The sequence below is a fragment of the Ischnura elegans genome, chromosome 7, assembly GCF_921293095.1.
Source record: "Ischnura elegans chromosome 7, ioIscEleg1.1, whole genome shotgun sequence".
NCBI lineage: Eukaryota > Metazoa > Arthropoda > Insecta > Odonata > Coenagrionidae > Ischnura > Ischnura elegans.
In genome coordinates, this window is record NC_060252.1 from 69,562,328 (window position 1) to 69,578,571 (window position 16,244).

General features: G+C 41.4%; 1 protein-coding gene across 1 annotated transcript; it reads right to left on the reverse strand.

Moving 5' to 3' along the window:
- Positions 1–6,078: 6,078 nt before the first annotated feature.
- LOC124162995 (putative nuclease HARBI1) lies at positions 6,079–7,592 on the reverse strand. The gene is made up of 3 exons (XM_046539778.1): positions 7,114–7,592; positions 6,689–6,932; positions 6,079–6,372 (listed from the first exon to the last, which is right to left on the reverse strand). Exons 1-3 carry the CDS (start codon positions 7,590–7,592, stop codon positions 6,079–6,081), a joined length of 1,017 nt encoding a protein of 338 aa, XP_046395734.1.
- Positions 7,593–16,244: the final 8,652 nt, after the last annotated feature.

Genomic DNA, 16,244 nt, shown 5'->3' on the forward strand with positions numbered 1-16,244 from the left:
GTAATTTCAGCTGATGTCTTGCTGTCTGCGAAAAAACGACGAACCGTGTTTCCGTCGTTCGATGTTCCAGAGCCTTGCTTTGGTGCGTCGATTATTAATCCCATTCTTGATTTAAACTATCTCTGAATGTCTTTTTTCTTTTCCTTTATCAGCTCCCTGCTCCCATCATCATGTCTTGCCTGAAATGAAAGTCTAAATTAATACTTCTTTCTCACTTTTAAAATTATAATGATTGAGAGTAATTAATAATTATTTATACAACTGACCTTTCATTTCTTAATTTCTAAACGATAACTTATGTGCAAAAGACACTCAAGAGTCTTTATATAGCAATGGAGGAGGGATAAGCCGAACGAATACTTGGATTCATCCGCTGGCCTCCTTTTAATGAGCTCCAAATTATTCATTTCAGATATTTTAGCGCCACAGACGTAGCACGTCATGGCACTAGTATCTGTTAAAGCGTTACTCACCTGTAATATAATTCATTATTGAATTATAACTGGCGTAATTCTTCTTCTTCTTCCTTGGCGCTACAGCTTTTTGTCAGCTTTGGCCTTCAATACAATCTTCCTCCATTCCTCCCTCTTAATGGCCTTATTTCTCCATCCTCTTATCCCCAAAGTAGCCAGGTCTGCTTCCACTCCATCTTGCCATTTTAGGCGTGGACGTCCTCTTCTTTTTACGTTGAATAATTTTCCCTCCCAATCTCTTTTGGCCACTCTCTCCTCTGACATTCTTATCAAATGTCCCATCCATCTGAGTCTCTGTGACTTGACAAATCTCACAATGTCTTGGCCCTCTAATTGGAAACATTAAAAACCCATTACAAAAGAAATGACAAATACGTACCTTTCCAGGCCGAGGTGTCGCAGGTTTCGCTGTGGACAACGAACCCGGCTTTTTCAAAACAATTGGAAATGGTGACTGATGTCACAAACTTTCATGCTTCGCAAAGCCGCTGCATTGCCTGTAAAACAGTCCACTTTAAATTGTGGCCATCACTTCCATCCATGCGGAACACCAAAAACTACTAGTATTCCACAGTAATGCCGCTTCACTGCCGAAATTATCTCTTGGTCTAAGGGCTGTAGTTTACTGGTGCAATTTTGGGGAAAGGAAATTACCCGCACGTACCAAGTCAGTCCTTCAATGTTTTGTGGACCGTGCAACTGATGAAAGCACTATTTTTCCATTTCCCCTCCCCATGCGCGCATCAACACCCGCCAACCACCACAGAAATAATGCCGCCGTCATCCAAGCATTTTTGCTGCTTCCGTAGGGGCAAGGCATCACCTTAACGCCTTTAAAGCAGCGCGGTTTGGCGAACTTATCCACCACAAACGGAGGCAACTTCTCCGAACCGTCACTATTGGTGCACAGGAGTACCGTAAACCGTTCCTTACTAATTTAACACCGTGGCACGCCTCTCCCTCTACGGCCAGAGTGCGGTCAGGACGCAAACTTCAAAAGATCCCAATTCGTCTATATTAAAAATGTCCTTTAAAAATGACTGTAGCCCTCCCTCATTAAAAAACTTAAGATTCTCACTCAAACTCTCCTCACATCAGGATTCACGGAGACTTCCTCCCCACAAATCTTCAGTGAGGTCAAGTTCCACCTTTTTTTTTGATTTATGGAGCCATCCATCCCCAACTTCAGGGCCTACATTCTAGCTTGCTCTACGCTACGCTGTATTTGTAACTGTGAAACAGTTATGTCGCGATATACAGCGTTTGCTGGTGATCGATGTGTTGGAGTTTTTAGTGTTATGACGTTAATATGTTGTGTGTGCGGTTAATTTTGTATGAACGTTGTGTGTAATTGCTCGTTCTTGTCGGTTGTTTTAAGTGTGGGTTTTCGTTGTAGTTCCATAATGGTCGCAACAGCGTGTTGTGTGTTCAGTCAAGACTGTTCAAATGGTTTGGCAATGTCGTGTAAGCATTGTGTAATTGTTTTGATTTTGAGATTCTGATATGTGTAGTAGTTGCGGACGAACCAGGGGTCATCCGTATTTTTCCTTGGGGCATTGTTTTGGATGACAGTAAGTTTGTGTAAATGTGTGTGTTAGGGTGTCCCAAGACATAATGGAACATTTTTTTTTCGCGAAATCAAATACGCATACCCTGTGTTTTTCTGTTTGGCCTAAAAAACTCACATAATAAATATTATTGCGATTGAATTATGATAACACGTGCCGACTTGATCCCAAACATGAGAAATGAAAATTTGTCCTGGTTTAGTATGGAAGGGTTCCAGAAATTATAGCTTATGTATTAAATACAACAACAATATACCCAAATCGTGTTTACTGTTCGACAAGTACATAAAATTACTCTTTAGATTTTCTTTTTAAAGTTTGCTTTTTGCGGTCAGGATAAATCTTCTGGTGTTCTTGTACGCAACGTAATAAAAATTGCTTTTGTTCCTCCTCCACCGTGATTACACCGTGAAAGTCTTGGATCAACTTGACCGCTCTTTCAGCTGCATCGTTGACTGCCCTCATCGTTGAAACCTTCTTTCTGGCTTCTTGAAACGAAGCATTACTTGACCACGCAGCAGGACATTCGTGGCGAAAACTTATCAATTTTGAGGCGATCGAACAATGACTTTCTTCTGACTGAATAGAAGTCGTAGATGTTTTTTTCTGAAATATAACAAGAGAAAGTCAGCTCACAAAATTGTGATCTAAACAGAAAACTAAAGAAACAACTTCTATATTTACTTATTTAACTTACCATACAATGGACTGCAAAGAAAGAAGATGTTGGATGTTGGATGAAGAAATTAGATGGAATGTAACGTTTGCCATAAGTTGATAAATACGCTTTGGTTAAATTTTCAACCATTTTGCCTTAAGTTTCTTGATCCACATCATCGTCAAACAGTGACAAGACAAAAATTTCATCAGTCAAGTACCATAAATGCTGGATCTTCTGTAAAGCTGCTTTTGAGATGCTTTAATCAATTTTTTTCGTAAGCCTTCATTGACTTCAAAAAGCACAAATCTTGGTAAGGTGCTTTTACGGCCAAAATACATTGGAGCCATGGCTTGACATTGGATGTCACAATGAACAGGCAAACGTCTAACAGCGCTGTCTTATCCTTGATCATAATTTTGAATTGATCACTTAGTAATGATATTTTTAGGGAATAAATTGCTCTCGCCATCCATCGAGCTTGGTGCATGGCACCTGGAGGTCGAATTTTAAATTTTCTCTGTGTGTCTCCGCCTAAAAATATCACAGAAAGCTCTATAAACTCTCGATAGTCATCTCTGACTATTTATTTGGTCAGTTCAGTTCGGTAAAACTCAAGGAGACTGTCAATTTCGGAAAGTCAGGTGCAATGCGAGCTTTTCTTTATAGCACTGTGCTTTATCTGGATCGACACCATTCCAGCTATCTCGGAACTTTTTGAAGAGTGGAATGTCGGGATTTGCTGTCACTTGACTGATTTTTACTTCGAACACGCTTTTTAACACCAATTCAGGCACGTGATGGCGGCAAGCAAAAATAAGCATATCTCTATTAAGTTTTTGTTCAAGAAGCACACAGGCACCATTGATATGACCCGTATTTGAAGCCGTAGTATCACAACAAAGATTTTGCACTTTATCTTCGAGATTCCAGTCTACAATCGCGTTCCAAACAGCCTGCGCCTGTCCGCTTCCTGAAGAGCTTTCCAACCGTGGCACATTAATAAGTTGTTCTTTATTTGCATATGAAATAACTATTGGAAGACGTTCTTCTTTTGATTTTCGAGCATCTAAAGCAGGCAACAGTCAATCCATCCCAGTGAATAGTCACAACATCTGGTACCTCGTTTTGAAAACGAACTTTTATGGCTTCCGCACGCTCTTTCCGTTTTTCCGTACGAATTCTTTGAAACGAGGACTGACTTATGGGAAATTCATCAGTATTATATCCAAGTGCCTCAATGGTAGCTTCAAGAATAAACACTGAATATCTCATGTTTAACTGACACCTATCTAGCGCTGCTACTAATTCTGGAGTAATGAAATTTTTCCGCAAAGTAGTTTTACTGGTTCCGGGTTGTGTGTTCTGGATCAGAGGTGGAAAATCTTCTTTTAAATGCATGTCATTTTCATTAGAATCAGAAGATGAGTCGTTTTGTAACGGGTCATAAGATGATGTTGAAGGAGTTGAGGTGGAAAAATATGTAGCACGTCGCTTTTTTTCTTCAATAGTTCTGAGGCGCGCCCTTTCCTCTTTATAAGCCAGTTTTTTGTCCACTCCAGCTAAGTGACCAGGCCGACCTGGCTCTCTGTCGCTGTAAGAAGATTCTGTCTTCATCAATTTTTATTAATTGAAGCGCATCGGCGTGTGCAATGTCAAACAAATTATCTAAATTGTTGACAAACTCTTGTCGGCGCTGCTTAAATACGCTCTGGATTTTTTGTGAATTTTTTTGTAACTCCCTCCAAAATGAATATAGGTTCACTAGTTTCTTCACACAATTAGGGAAAGATTTGGTAGGTATACGCGCCTTTTCCCAAAAGATAATACATTCGCGAATAGTGAGATTTGCACTTTCATTGACAGTTAAAGTCACTTAAGGGATATTATAAAATAAAACTGCCAGAACTTGTTCATTAGAGGGCAGTTTTGAACCTTTTATTTGATGATTTACGCACCCTATTAAAAATATACCCTTTTTAAAACAACGTAATTCCACTGACATGTTCATTGTTCACTGATTGAAAACAATACTTTTACTTACAAAATATCAAGTGATCACAAACACATCGGGTCGTTAACACGCTTTCACAACGCACGAGCAAAACCTGCTTCACCAAACAATCACTACGGAAAACCAACGTGACTAGCGAGTTCCAGCTCGTACTGATAGCGTATCACAGGTTCACCTGCCTCCCCTCCAAGTCCCACCAACCATTCAAGCGATCACCTTTTTCGGTATACTAGCAAGGTTAGATGATTTTAAGTCAGTCAGACAAAGTGTCGTTATTCAAAGGGGTAGTTGAAATAACTGATATTGTGAAAATGGCTTATATGTAGTTTGGGGATTGTCCAACATTGGCACAATATACTCGATCAACGCAATCGTCACAAACACGTATAAAATCACTCATCACAACTTCCCACATGTCATCCGCGAACCATTCATATCGCAGGCTAGGTAATTCGAAGTCACTCGTTTCACTTCGATTTAAATTCTCACAATCTTGTTTTTGTGTACATGGAAGATGGCTTTTGACCTAGGGGGTCCTGCCTCAGCAGATTAAACATTATCCTCAATATCACAGTGGATGCCTGTGAATCGCAATCACTATCGCAATCGCAATCCTCCGTCCTCCTACCTTCGTATTTTAGGAGACCAAAACGAAGGTGGAAAATGCTTTTCCGCGGATGCTGATTCACATGTTGTTGACTAAGCTTCCTCGTGGTCAGATTCCTCAGAGTCCAGAGTGATCACTTGTCGCGGGTTCCGCGACCTCCGGGGGTGGTAGGGAGACCCACCCCGGTACACGGGATCGGGTGAGCATCGTGGAAGGAAAGACTTCCATGCATTATAGCTACTATTAAAGAGTAGTTTCAAAAAAATAAGTAAGGGGTTTTATTTTCAATTTATTTTGTATTTCATATATAAATCACAATTTCATCAGCTTAAACCAAAAAAACAACACAATATAGAAGTATCAGAGGTCAACATAAACTTGCATCATACAATTTAAATTTCAATACATTAAAATCCTGTATAAGGCTTTAACTACTACCTACCATCATACAAATGAATGAAAAAGTTTCAAATTTTATAGAGACATTTACATTATATAGACTTACTAGAGACATCTTAATTAAACGTCCCTTACATCCAGACGCGCACAAATTAAATCTCTTTTCAACCTCCCTGCATCTCTGCCATCAGGAGCTCTTTCTTCCTGCCCAGGTTGAAATTGCTGTGCAGGCCGACCATCAGCCAAGGCCAGCAGCCTATCTCTCCGTATCGCACAGATATTGTGCAACACGCAGCAGGATAAATTGACTATTGGCACCTGATCTAAGTCCCGCATAGCCAGGGTGTGAAGTAATGACCTCATCGGCCTTTAAGGAGGCCAAAGGCTCTCTCGATGGCCATTCTGGCTGAAGAACGGCTGAAATTAAAATTTTTCTGCCTTTGTGACAGATGGCCATTGTCAGCATAAGGGGTCAGGAGCTGGGGATGTAACCCATAGGCAGCATCCCCAATGATATGGCTGTCATTGGGGAATTTCGTTTGATCGTTTAGGAAATTATAAACGGCTGAAAGCCGAAAGACTCTGGCATCATGGACAGAGCCCACATTGCCCGCATAGCAGTGAGTGAATACAGCTTCCCTGTTACAGACGGCCTAAAAAGATGAATAAATTAGTTTATGACATAAACTAACAGGAAATGAATCAGATAATCAGAATAATTTTGGTGCCAATAGGACAGACTATCAGCCTGAATCTCTCCCACAAACTACCCCAGTTATATAATTACAGATGACACCATCATCGTTTAAAAGGCAACAAGCAAAGGTCAGACAGAAAAGCAATTGCATAGATGTCATGAAAACCATTTCATAATCCATAAAAACTGAGCGTGGATACCCATATAAAATGCCAAATATTTCACAAAGTTTCTTTCTTAGCAATCAATGGAATTAATAAGTTCATACACACCTGTAAGTGGATAGAGTGGTATCCCTTCCTATTTACATAGGCTGCAGCACTTTCACTTGGTGCCGGTATCTCAATATGAGTGCCATCGATGGCACCGATCACGCCGGGGAAACCACTTGACCGTGCGAATCCATCAATGACACCCACAGCTGCTTCCCCGGTTGGCCACACTAAATACTTTTTGGCTAATGTTGTGAGAGCGAGAGTCACTCTCCTCACAGCTCTCACTGCCGTGGCTTCTGATCTGAAGTTAGAGGTTAATTAAGAAAGGCAATAGGTGTCCTAGGAATTGTTGATGAAGTATCAAGGAATATTAAACCTTTCATTGTTGGCTATAAGAAAATGTAAATTTGATAACCTGTATTATTAAGGTAAATGATGCACCCACTATAAAATAATTTTTAACAAATATTATAATTACTTACGGATCAAATAGGCTGCTAACAGCAGACTCTTCGGCTAAAATTTTAATGTGTGCCCAAGAGGCCTGTAAATTCACCACCTCATTCCCAATGTGAATGTCTGTGGCCACATTATACTTCAGAAGTGAATTTCTGAAACATTTCAAGAAGCGGGGAGAATCAAAAAATGTGTACAAATTTTCACCAACAACTTCAAACAAAGGCTCTTTATACGTAGCACCCAAATTTTTCAAGGCTTTTACATTGTTCTGCCCCATATCACAAACTGTGGCTGCTGTGATCAGCCCAACTCTCCTCAGGGCAACAATGACTTGCTTGAGCAAGTCCACCAAAATAGAAGAATTGGTAGCAGCCTCACTTAAATAATAAGCCACTGGCTGTTTCCATGACCCACTGACGCTTTTGGCTATAAAAACTAGGCCTTGTCGGGCAACAATATGGAGCCGACCATGGTTCCCCCTATCAACAAATCCATTAACCATGTCACAGTTCCCCGCACGGGGGAAGAGAGTAATCTCTTCCTTTGGGGAGTCGCGCCCCCACGGACCCGAGCCCACCGGGGAGACAACCTCGTCAAAAAACCCTTCGTACGCTAGGATAGCGTCCAGACAGCATGTGACTCTGCTGTGCTGAGTAGCCGAAATATCTGGCGTCCTGATCACCCGCGTGTTTGCCGTGCGTGAACACCCGTACAAGGGGGAGAAGGGGATCCTGGTGGGTGAGTTCTCCGGCACCCAGCTGGGCGTCGGAAACCCGGTATGGGCCGTAGTTCAATACCCCACTTCGGCCCTGGATTCCCCGAAAAACGGGCGGCCGAGAAGATCCCAGCTAGGTCAATCGGCTCCTGGCGGCTCCTTCCGAGCGTACGCCAGGACGGGTTAGTGCTGGAGATATGGGGGTCTCCGTAGGGCGGCCGAAGGTGCGTGGGTTCGGAGGGCCCCCGCGCTGGAGGTTCTAACCCAAGAGAGATCCCCTATCAAAGGTTCCTATATCCCTCGGGTAGCCCTGGCGACCACACCGGATCTCGGTGTGGCGTCCCGAATATGTGGCTCCGTGGTGGGTGGGGAGTAGGGTGGTGCGAAAAAACTCAAGTTACAAATTCAGTGTCGTAATAGCGCGGAAAAGTTGCGATACGTTAGTACAAGAAAAACAAAAAGAATTATTAAAATCGGACGTCATCTTCCGATCCCGCAAAGCACCTGAAAAAATGACCAAAATGAAAAAAATTGTTTATTTTTGTTGTAAAAAAAATGAAATAAACCTTATATTTTTTAACGCTATAGCTAAAAATGATTACAAATAGTGTAGATTATTAGTAATATATACATATACATGGATTTAAACAGTTATATCCGATCGCGCAAGATCATTAAAAATGTATAAAAATTGCAAATTAGCTGATTTTTCAGAGTTATTTAATAATTACTTATGACACATTTTAGTGAAGTTTTTGTTAATCCAGTAGATCAAAAAGAGACAATATAGCTGACCACTAGACTTGAAAGGCAAAATTGTGCTTTAAAAAAGCAGCATGTTAACCCTGTTGAAATCGAGAGTGAAGATGTTGAGGTTTTAAATGACGCCACGCAAAATTTAACAATCAAGGAGCAATATGATGACGTTGACGATTAAATGTCTAGTACATCCAAGAAAAATTTGTCACCACGGCAAATGAGGGTAAAATTACAAACTACAGCTTTGCATTGTGATTGTGACCGTGCAGCTGCTGTTATACAATCAAGTGCACTTGAAGACATTGGTGTTATAGCTGAAGGAGATACTTCAAGTTCATTGAATGATGTGATATTAGAAGGGAAAGAAGAAATACTAAAAGCGATTTACAGTAAATCCAGAGGGGTAAAATTACAAACTACAGCTTTGCATTGTGATTGCAAATTGATTTAGGTGAACTACACGGGTAATACTTGAGAGGGAAGGATAGACGATACCCTAGTAATAGAAATTATTGATTGGAAGGAGTACCGCTGGACAGTTAATGAGGAGCACCATTCCCTTATAAAAGAACCGTCCTCTGTGTATGTAAGTCATGTTTATCCAAGCTCCGGGTCTGCTAAAGACATTTGGCCTTCATATTATCTCATTTCTCTGATCAAGGAGTATCGTTGAAGTACTTAGATTTAGTTTGCTGTGATGGCACAACACCAACATTGGATAGAAAGGTGGCACTATGAGAGAGATCGAAGAACACGTTGTACATCCGCTGCAGTGGGCAGTTGGTTTACTTCATTCCATTGAATTACTTTTCCGCCGTCTTTTTCAGTATTTGTATGGTGAATAAATGGCCAAAAATCCTTAAGTGGGAATTCTAAAACTGAATGATTATGGAAAGCTTCCAATACTGCATTTCCAAACAATTGAATACGAAATTCTACAATATGGATGGATAAATTTTGAGAAAGGGCCAAAGATACCTTATTAACATAAGTCAAGCAATTATTTGTGGTGACTTTCCAAAGGACTTAGCAAACCGTGAACCAGGACCATTTTCACATGCTAGATGGCTTATCTATCCAAATCGAGTTCTCCGACTTAATGTAAGTACCGAAAACCCCTCAGATGCTTTTAAAGACGTAGCTACTTTTATTTTAAATCTTACATGCCTGTTCGTGTGTACAGAGCAATAGAAACCTCTTGATTCTTGACTTAAGATTAAAATAAAGTAGTTTTCCCGGTTATTGAACGGAACTCTTACTTTGCTCACCCAGAGAACGTATTGATGGCGATGTTTTTTTTATTATAGAAGGCACATTAGAGAGCAAGGGCTAAAAAGAGTATTAAAAGCCACAGACTTAACCAAAAGGCAAACCCATCGGAAACTTAATTACTCCTACCATGGACTTCAAAGCAACTGAATATATAGATTGACGGGAATATAGTAAAACTGTCTACTCCACCTGCTCTTCGGAGAATGACCAATGAAGAAATAGCTCCCTTCATTGAATCAGGCGATAAAACAGATTGGCATATTAAATCTTCCCATGTCACACGCAAGCAGTGGAGCCGTGAGTGAAATTGGTAACAGAGGCATCCCTTAAGCTTTGTGGTTATCTATCCAGAGATGGATTTATTAGGGCTATATTCAAATCAAGGTCCATTATGTCAGACGTCACCTCCAAATCGTAGTATAAAGTAGCGTTCAAAAACTAAAAGCTAAAAGTAGGACAAAAAATGTAAATATTGTAAGTAGCACTAACCCTCATTGGTTGGATTGAGGGAAGGGAAAGGGTTGAACCCGAAGTAAGGCCACCTCCCCCCGGAGAGTTCTGGGATGTTTAAATATTATTAAATCATATCCTAATAAAGGTAGAGCTGCATAATCAAACATGTATATTAGACTAAAATATTACCTCAAGTAATTATTACACAACTCTGAAAAATCGGCTAATTTGCAATTTTTATACATTTTTAATGATTTTTCGCGATCGGATATAGTTGTTTAAAGCCATGAATATGTATATATTACTAATAATCTATACTATTTGTAATCATTTTTAGCTATAGCGTTAAAAAAATATAAAGTTTATTTAATATTTTGTACAACAAAAAAAAAACAATTTTTTTCATTTTTGTCATTTTTTCAGGTGCTTTGCGGGATCGGAAGATGACGTCCGATTTTAATAATTCTTTTTTTGTTTTTCTTGTACTAACGTATCGCAACTTTTCCGCGCTATTACGGCACTGAATTTGCAACTTGACTTTTTTCGCACCACCCTAGTGGGGAGCCCAGGGGATGAATTTCTGTTTTGAGTCCATGGATTACAACTTTCTTCCTCCAACGAAAAGATCCCGTCCGGAAGTGGGCGGGGGAGAAAGTAAGTCTACCACATGTCGGAAATTCCTTGTTATGAGATGTGCTAATGATGGTGAGACCCTAACACAGGTATCTCCCTTTCTAATAAGACGAGTTCTGTCGGCAGCGATACCCGGTGACTTAGAATCGGCCAAAAAATTAAGGGATGGATCACTGTTCACAAAGCGAAAAGTTATTGAAAATGACAAAATTTAACGAAATACCCGTTAAGGTCCAGGTGCACCAAACACTCAATACATGTCGGGGAGTCATTTCGCATTACGACCTGCTCTACGTCTCTGAAGATGAGATAAAGTGAGATGGCGTCTCAGGGTGTAATAGACTGCCGCCGTCTTAAGACAAAGAGGAACGGTGAGCTGATCAACAGCACGTCCGTCATCCTCACTTTCTGTCGTGACAAACTTCCTGACAAGGTCTATGTAGGATACGAATCTGTTTCCGTAAGGCCATTCATTCCTAGCCCCATGCGGTGTTTTCAATGCCAGCGTTTCGGCCACATCGCTACCAGATGTGAGGGCAAGGCCACCTGCCCGCGCTGTGGCAAAGAGAAACACGAAGGTGACGCGTGCACCTCTGAACCAACCTGTGTGAATTGCAAGGGATCACATCCGGTTTACTCTCGAGATTGCCCCAAGATGAGAGAAGAGAAAAAAATAATGGAGATAAAGACAGTGGAAAAGCTGCCATATCATGAAGCCCGGAAAAATATAGAACACTCATCGCGCCTACGTTCTCCCGTTCGTATGCTGCCGTAGTAGATAGTGAGAAAAATAACAATACAGACACGCAAGAGAAAAATAAGGAAGAACATACCATTAAGAATGTAAAGGAAGCCAAGCCGGATGAGGCTATCAAGCCGGCAACGAAGAAGGGCACACCGCCGGAAAAAAACGATGCTAGTCGGGGCTCTTCAAAGAAGAACCCAACCACAACACCCACCGTGGCCACGCAAAGCAGGCGTGGAAAATCTGTCCCCGGGTCCATCTGGTTCGCCTACGCGTAGCCAACCAGAGTCTATGGAAGAAGACGAATATATTTCCGAGTCAGAAATCATCCGGGCGAAGGCTAAGGAGAGTAGACGCATTAAGCGTTGACTCTCCCTCTGGCAGTTTTAAATTAATTAATCTATTTATTTATTTAATTTTTACAATTTTTAATGGCTTTTATCATACAGTGGAACTGTAACGGTTTTTATCGGCATAAGGAGGAGCTAGACATTTTAATCAGATTTTAACCCGTCCTGTATATGTTTGCAGGAAACACATTTTAAGGACACGGACAAGGGATATTTAAAACATTTTAACGCTTTTAGATTGGACAATACCAGCGGCCAACGAGCCCATGGTGGAGTGGCGGTTTTTGTTCGGGAGGCACTTAACACCTCCCGAATAAATCTTAACACACCGTTCCAAGCGGTAGCGGTGATGGTGCACGCTCCCGAGGCGATAACGGTGTGCAACGTTTACCTGCCGGAGGGTGCACCCGTCACCCGTTTCAATATAGAATCCCTTGTTCACCAGCTACCTCAGCCTTTTATTTTACTCGGAGATTTTAATGCTCACGATCGTCTATGGGGAAGCACCCCGGGACAGTGCAACCGCAGGGGACGTATTTTATCAAGGTTTATTTGTGACTAACCTATTTTTACTCAATAATGGCGAGAAAACCCGTTTTAACTCTTTTAGCGGCGATTTCTCCTCCATTGACTTGTGTATTTTGTCGACTAGTTTGGTCAACAAAATTTCATTTCGCGTTCACGACGACCTTAGTGGAAGCGACCATTTCCCTATTTTACTCTCCAAGGACCTAAATTTTAACCCTGAATTTATCAGACCGGGCAGCTGGGTTATCCAGAAAGCCGACTGGTATAGTTTTAAAGAAAACTTTAAGTATATATGTGATGAATACCGCGATAGCGTCTCCAATGTCGAATGTTTAACGGCAGCTATCATCAACGAGGCGGACATAAGTGTGCCACGATCTCGGGGCATTACATCGAGGCCTGCCGTTCCATTGTGGAACGATGAATGCGCCAAGGCTATCCGTCTACGTAAGAAAGCATTGAGAATTTTTAACAAGTATCCCACGGCCAATAACCTGTCCGCTTTCCGACGCCTGAGAGCGAAAGCCCGCCAAGTTGTGAAAGAGGCAAAGAAGAACTCTCGGATGAAATACGTCTCTAGTATTAATATTAGGACACCACTAGATCAGGTATGGCGTAAAGTGAAGCAAATTTCGGGTAGCCGTCAGCAATGTGGTGTCTCCTACTTGAAAGTCAACGGAACCACCATAACTTCACTTCCTGCCATCGGCGACATCTTCGGCCAGCTACTCACCAAAACAAGCAGCGACGAAAGCTACGGCCTATTTTTTCGCTCTTTCAAGCGGCGCCTAGAAGCCATCCCTATTTGTTTTAAGGAGACGTGCATGACGGCAGATTACAACATTCCGTTTTCTATGTGCGAAGGCGGCGGTGCGTTCTGCCATCCACGACTCACATGATACCTCTCCAGGACCAGACGAAATCCACAATTCCTTTCTTCGTAACCTCCCGGAATCCGCGTTGCTGGAAGTCCTGCGAACCTATAATCAACTTTGGGTAGCAGGCACTTTTCCTTCATCCTGGCGGGAGAGTGTCATCATCCCCATTCCCAAGCATGGGAAAGATAAGACTGACCCAAATTCTTACCGTCCGATCTCACTCACCAGCTGCTTATGCAAGCTCATGGAGAGAATGGTTAATCGGAGGCTCATTTGGTGGTTGGAACGCCGAAACCTTCTCTGCAATATTCAAAGTGCATTTAGAAGGGGCCGCTCCACCTTGGACCACTTGGTGAGGATCGAGAATTATATCCAAGAAGCCTTCATCCTCCGCCAACACGTGGTTGGGGTATTCTTCGACATAGAGAAGGCCTACGATCGGGTTTGGCGCAGAAAAATCTTACGTACTCTGCATGATTGGGGTTTTAGGGGTAACCTACCGACTTTAAATTCAAAAATTTTTAATAAACCGTATTTTAAAGTAAGGACAGGGCAGTTCCTAACGCGTCCCTACCCTCTTGACAACGGAGTACCCCAGGGGTCCGTCTTGAGCGTGACGCTTTTCGCTATTGCGATCAACGACGTAGCTAAATACATCCAGACGCCGATAATGGCCACTCTATTCGTTGATGACCTGGCGATATTCTGCAGGTCATCTAGAGTGGCCAACATATCGAGATTGATCCAACTCACGTTGAACAAATTAGACCAATGGACCCATAGTAGCGGTTTTAGATTTTCAACTGAGAAAACCAAATGCGTTCACTTCCACCGTGTCAGAGGCGTCCACCTTCCTCCTACACTTTTTACCGAAGAGAAGCAAGCACCTCAATGTGACGAGTGTAGGTGCCCTTTAAGCATCCGACATATCTTGACAGAGTGCGACAAATACCGTGATGCGCGGACACGGTTCAATCTGGATGGGGACCTAGAATCTATTCTAGGAGACCACCCCACCAATCTAAATAGTACAATTTTGTTTCTCAAGGAAATAGGTCTTTTCAACAAAATTTAAAAGCCTCCCTCTATTTTATGTTAAAAAATTGCATAGTAAAGATCCATTTATAATGAGTCTTGAATCAAACGATTGAGTAGTGGTGCAAAATGACCTTGCCGTCGACGCACCCTTTATCTCAATTCTACTTCTACTAAAATCTCAGAATTGCAGCGAAACTGTAGTAGTATAAAATAAAGAAATAACTGTATTTAATACACGGGAAAACCTAGCTAATAGATAGTAAAACGATGCAGTGATACCTACACGCACATGGTCATAGCATAGAAGAGCGGAACGAAACTTACGTCGCATTTTCGAGAAATATTCACAGAAAAATATATACGCAGTAATAAAGATAACATTATAATACACGAGTTTGTAATAATGAAACGCTAGAGGCATTGACTTACGGTCTAGCGGTGGCCGGTGGTACGGACCATGTGTTTCACAAACAGTCTTCTAAAATGATAAAAATAACACGGAAATAAGAAATACATGTCCAAAGAGAGAAATAGTTTCATTAAAACATTTCATAAAGACGTAGTAACATACCTTGTGCCCTCACGGACTTCATTAGGTTAGTGGCGAACACCATGTCTGAAAGAGGTAAAATTCGCATTTGTAATCGAGCTCTTCCACTACATATAATTTTTAAAACAATTACAATTATATAAATGTACGATATCTTACCCATGTGCGCCTTTTCCGCTACCGCTGGAATCACTTTTAGCGAAAAGACGCGTCCTGACTCCGCGTCCAGAAGTTGCAGGGTTACCATGCCTTCCATTATTTGTGATCCACTCCCTTCAAGTTTCCGCCACAAAATGGGCGCATTCAGCCGTCGGAGCCGCTCTGGAGCGGCTCAAGGGTAGGTTTCCGAGCGCTCTCATTCCGGTGAATGAGAAGCTCAGTTGCTACGATCCGGAGCGGGAAGTTTGTTTTGAAGATTTTCGAAGTGGCGTCTGTGCTGCATTCTAAAATAGAATTGACAGCAAACATATAATATTATGGATCAGCAAGCGCTATTAGCTGCAATAGGATTTCTAGATCAAGATTTGAATTATCCGGATATTGCAAATGCCGTAATCGGCGAATTTGACGATAACAGAAGGAACATAATTCGTAATAACGGAGATGTACCCCCTCGAAATGAAAACTACTTCGAGGAAACCATTCCTCGATACACAATGGACGATTTTTATCGTCATTTCAGGATGCAGCGACAAACATTTGAGGTAGGGATATGGCTTTTCTTAGTAGTCTTCAGTATAAGTATACCTTTTAACTTTATCACAAACATATCTTTAGATACCATTGTCCACTAAGCTGCACATACGTTATTATTTCACATTTTAAACGGTTTATCCCAATCCTTCAGAGAAATGTGATGTAGAAAATATATTTCAGCATAAGAATTTATAAGTGCATCTTACTTATTAAACTGCACATGGAATTTTAAACACAAATTTTTTTGTTGTCAGCTAATAACACTTGCCTTGGGGAGGCAAAATAACCCGCAAGTCCATATAATACCTCTCGAGAAAAAGGTTCTTTTGGGAATTTGGCTTCTGGCCAAGCCAGAGAGTTTTTTAGCTGCAGGAGACAGATTTGGTCTTGCCCCAAGTTCAGCTCATGCAATATATAGTCAAATTGTTGATGGTGTAATGAATTTGATGGATGATGTAATCACTTGGCCCAACATGCAAAGAGCCACAGCCATTGCAAATGTAAGTTGATACAAGAGAAAGAAATAGTAATACGTAA

Coding starts and splice junctions, on each gene's coding strand:
- LOC124162995 (XM_046539778.1), bottom strand. CDS start 7,592: ATGGTTAATGGATTTGTTGATAGGGGGAACCATGGTCGGCTCCATATT. Junction 6,933..7,113: donor GTTAGCAGCCTATTTGATCC/GTAAGTAATTAT, acceptor CTCTAACTTCAG/ATCAGAAGCCACGGCAGTGA. Junction 6,373..6,688: donor ACCACTCTATCCACTTACAG/GTGTGTATGAAC, acceptor TCATCTTTTTAG/GCCGTCTGTAACAGGGAAGC.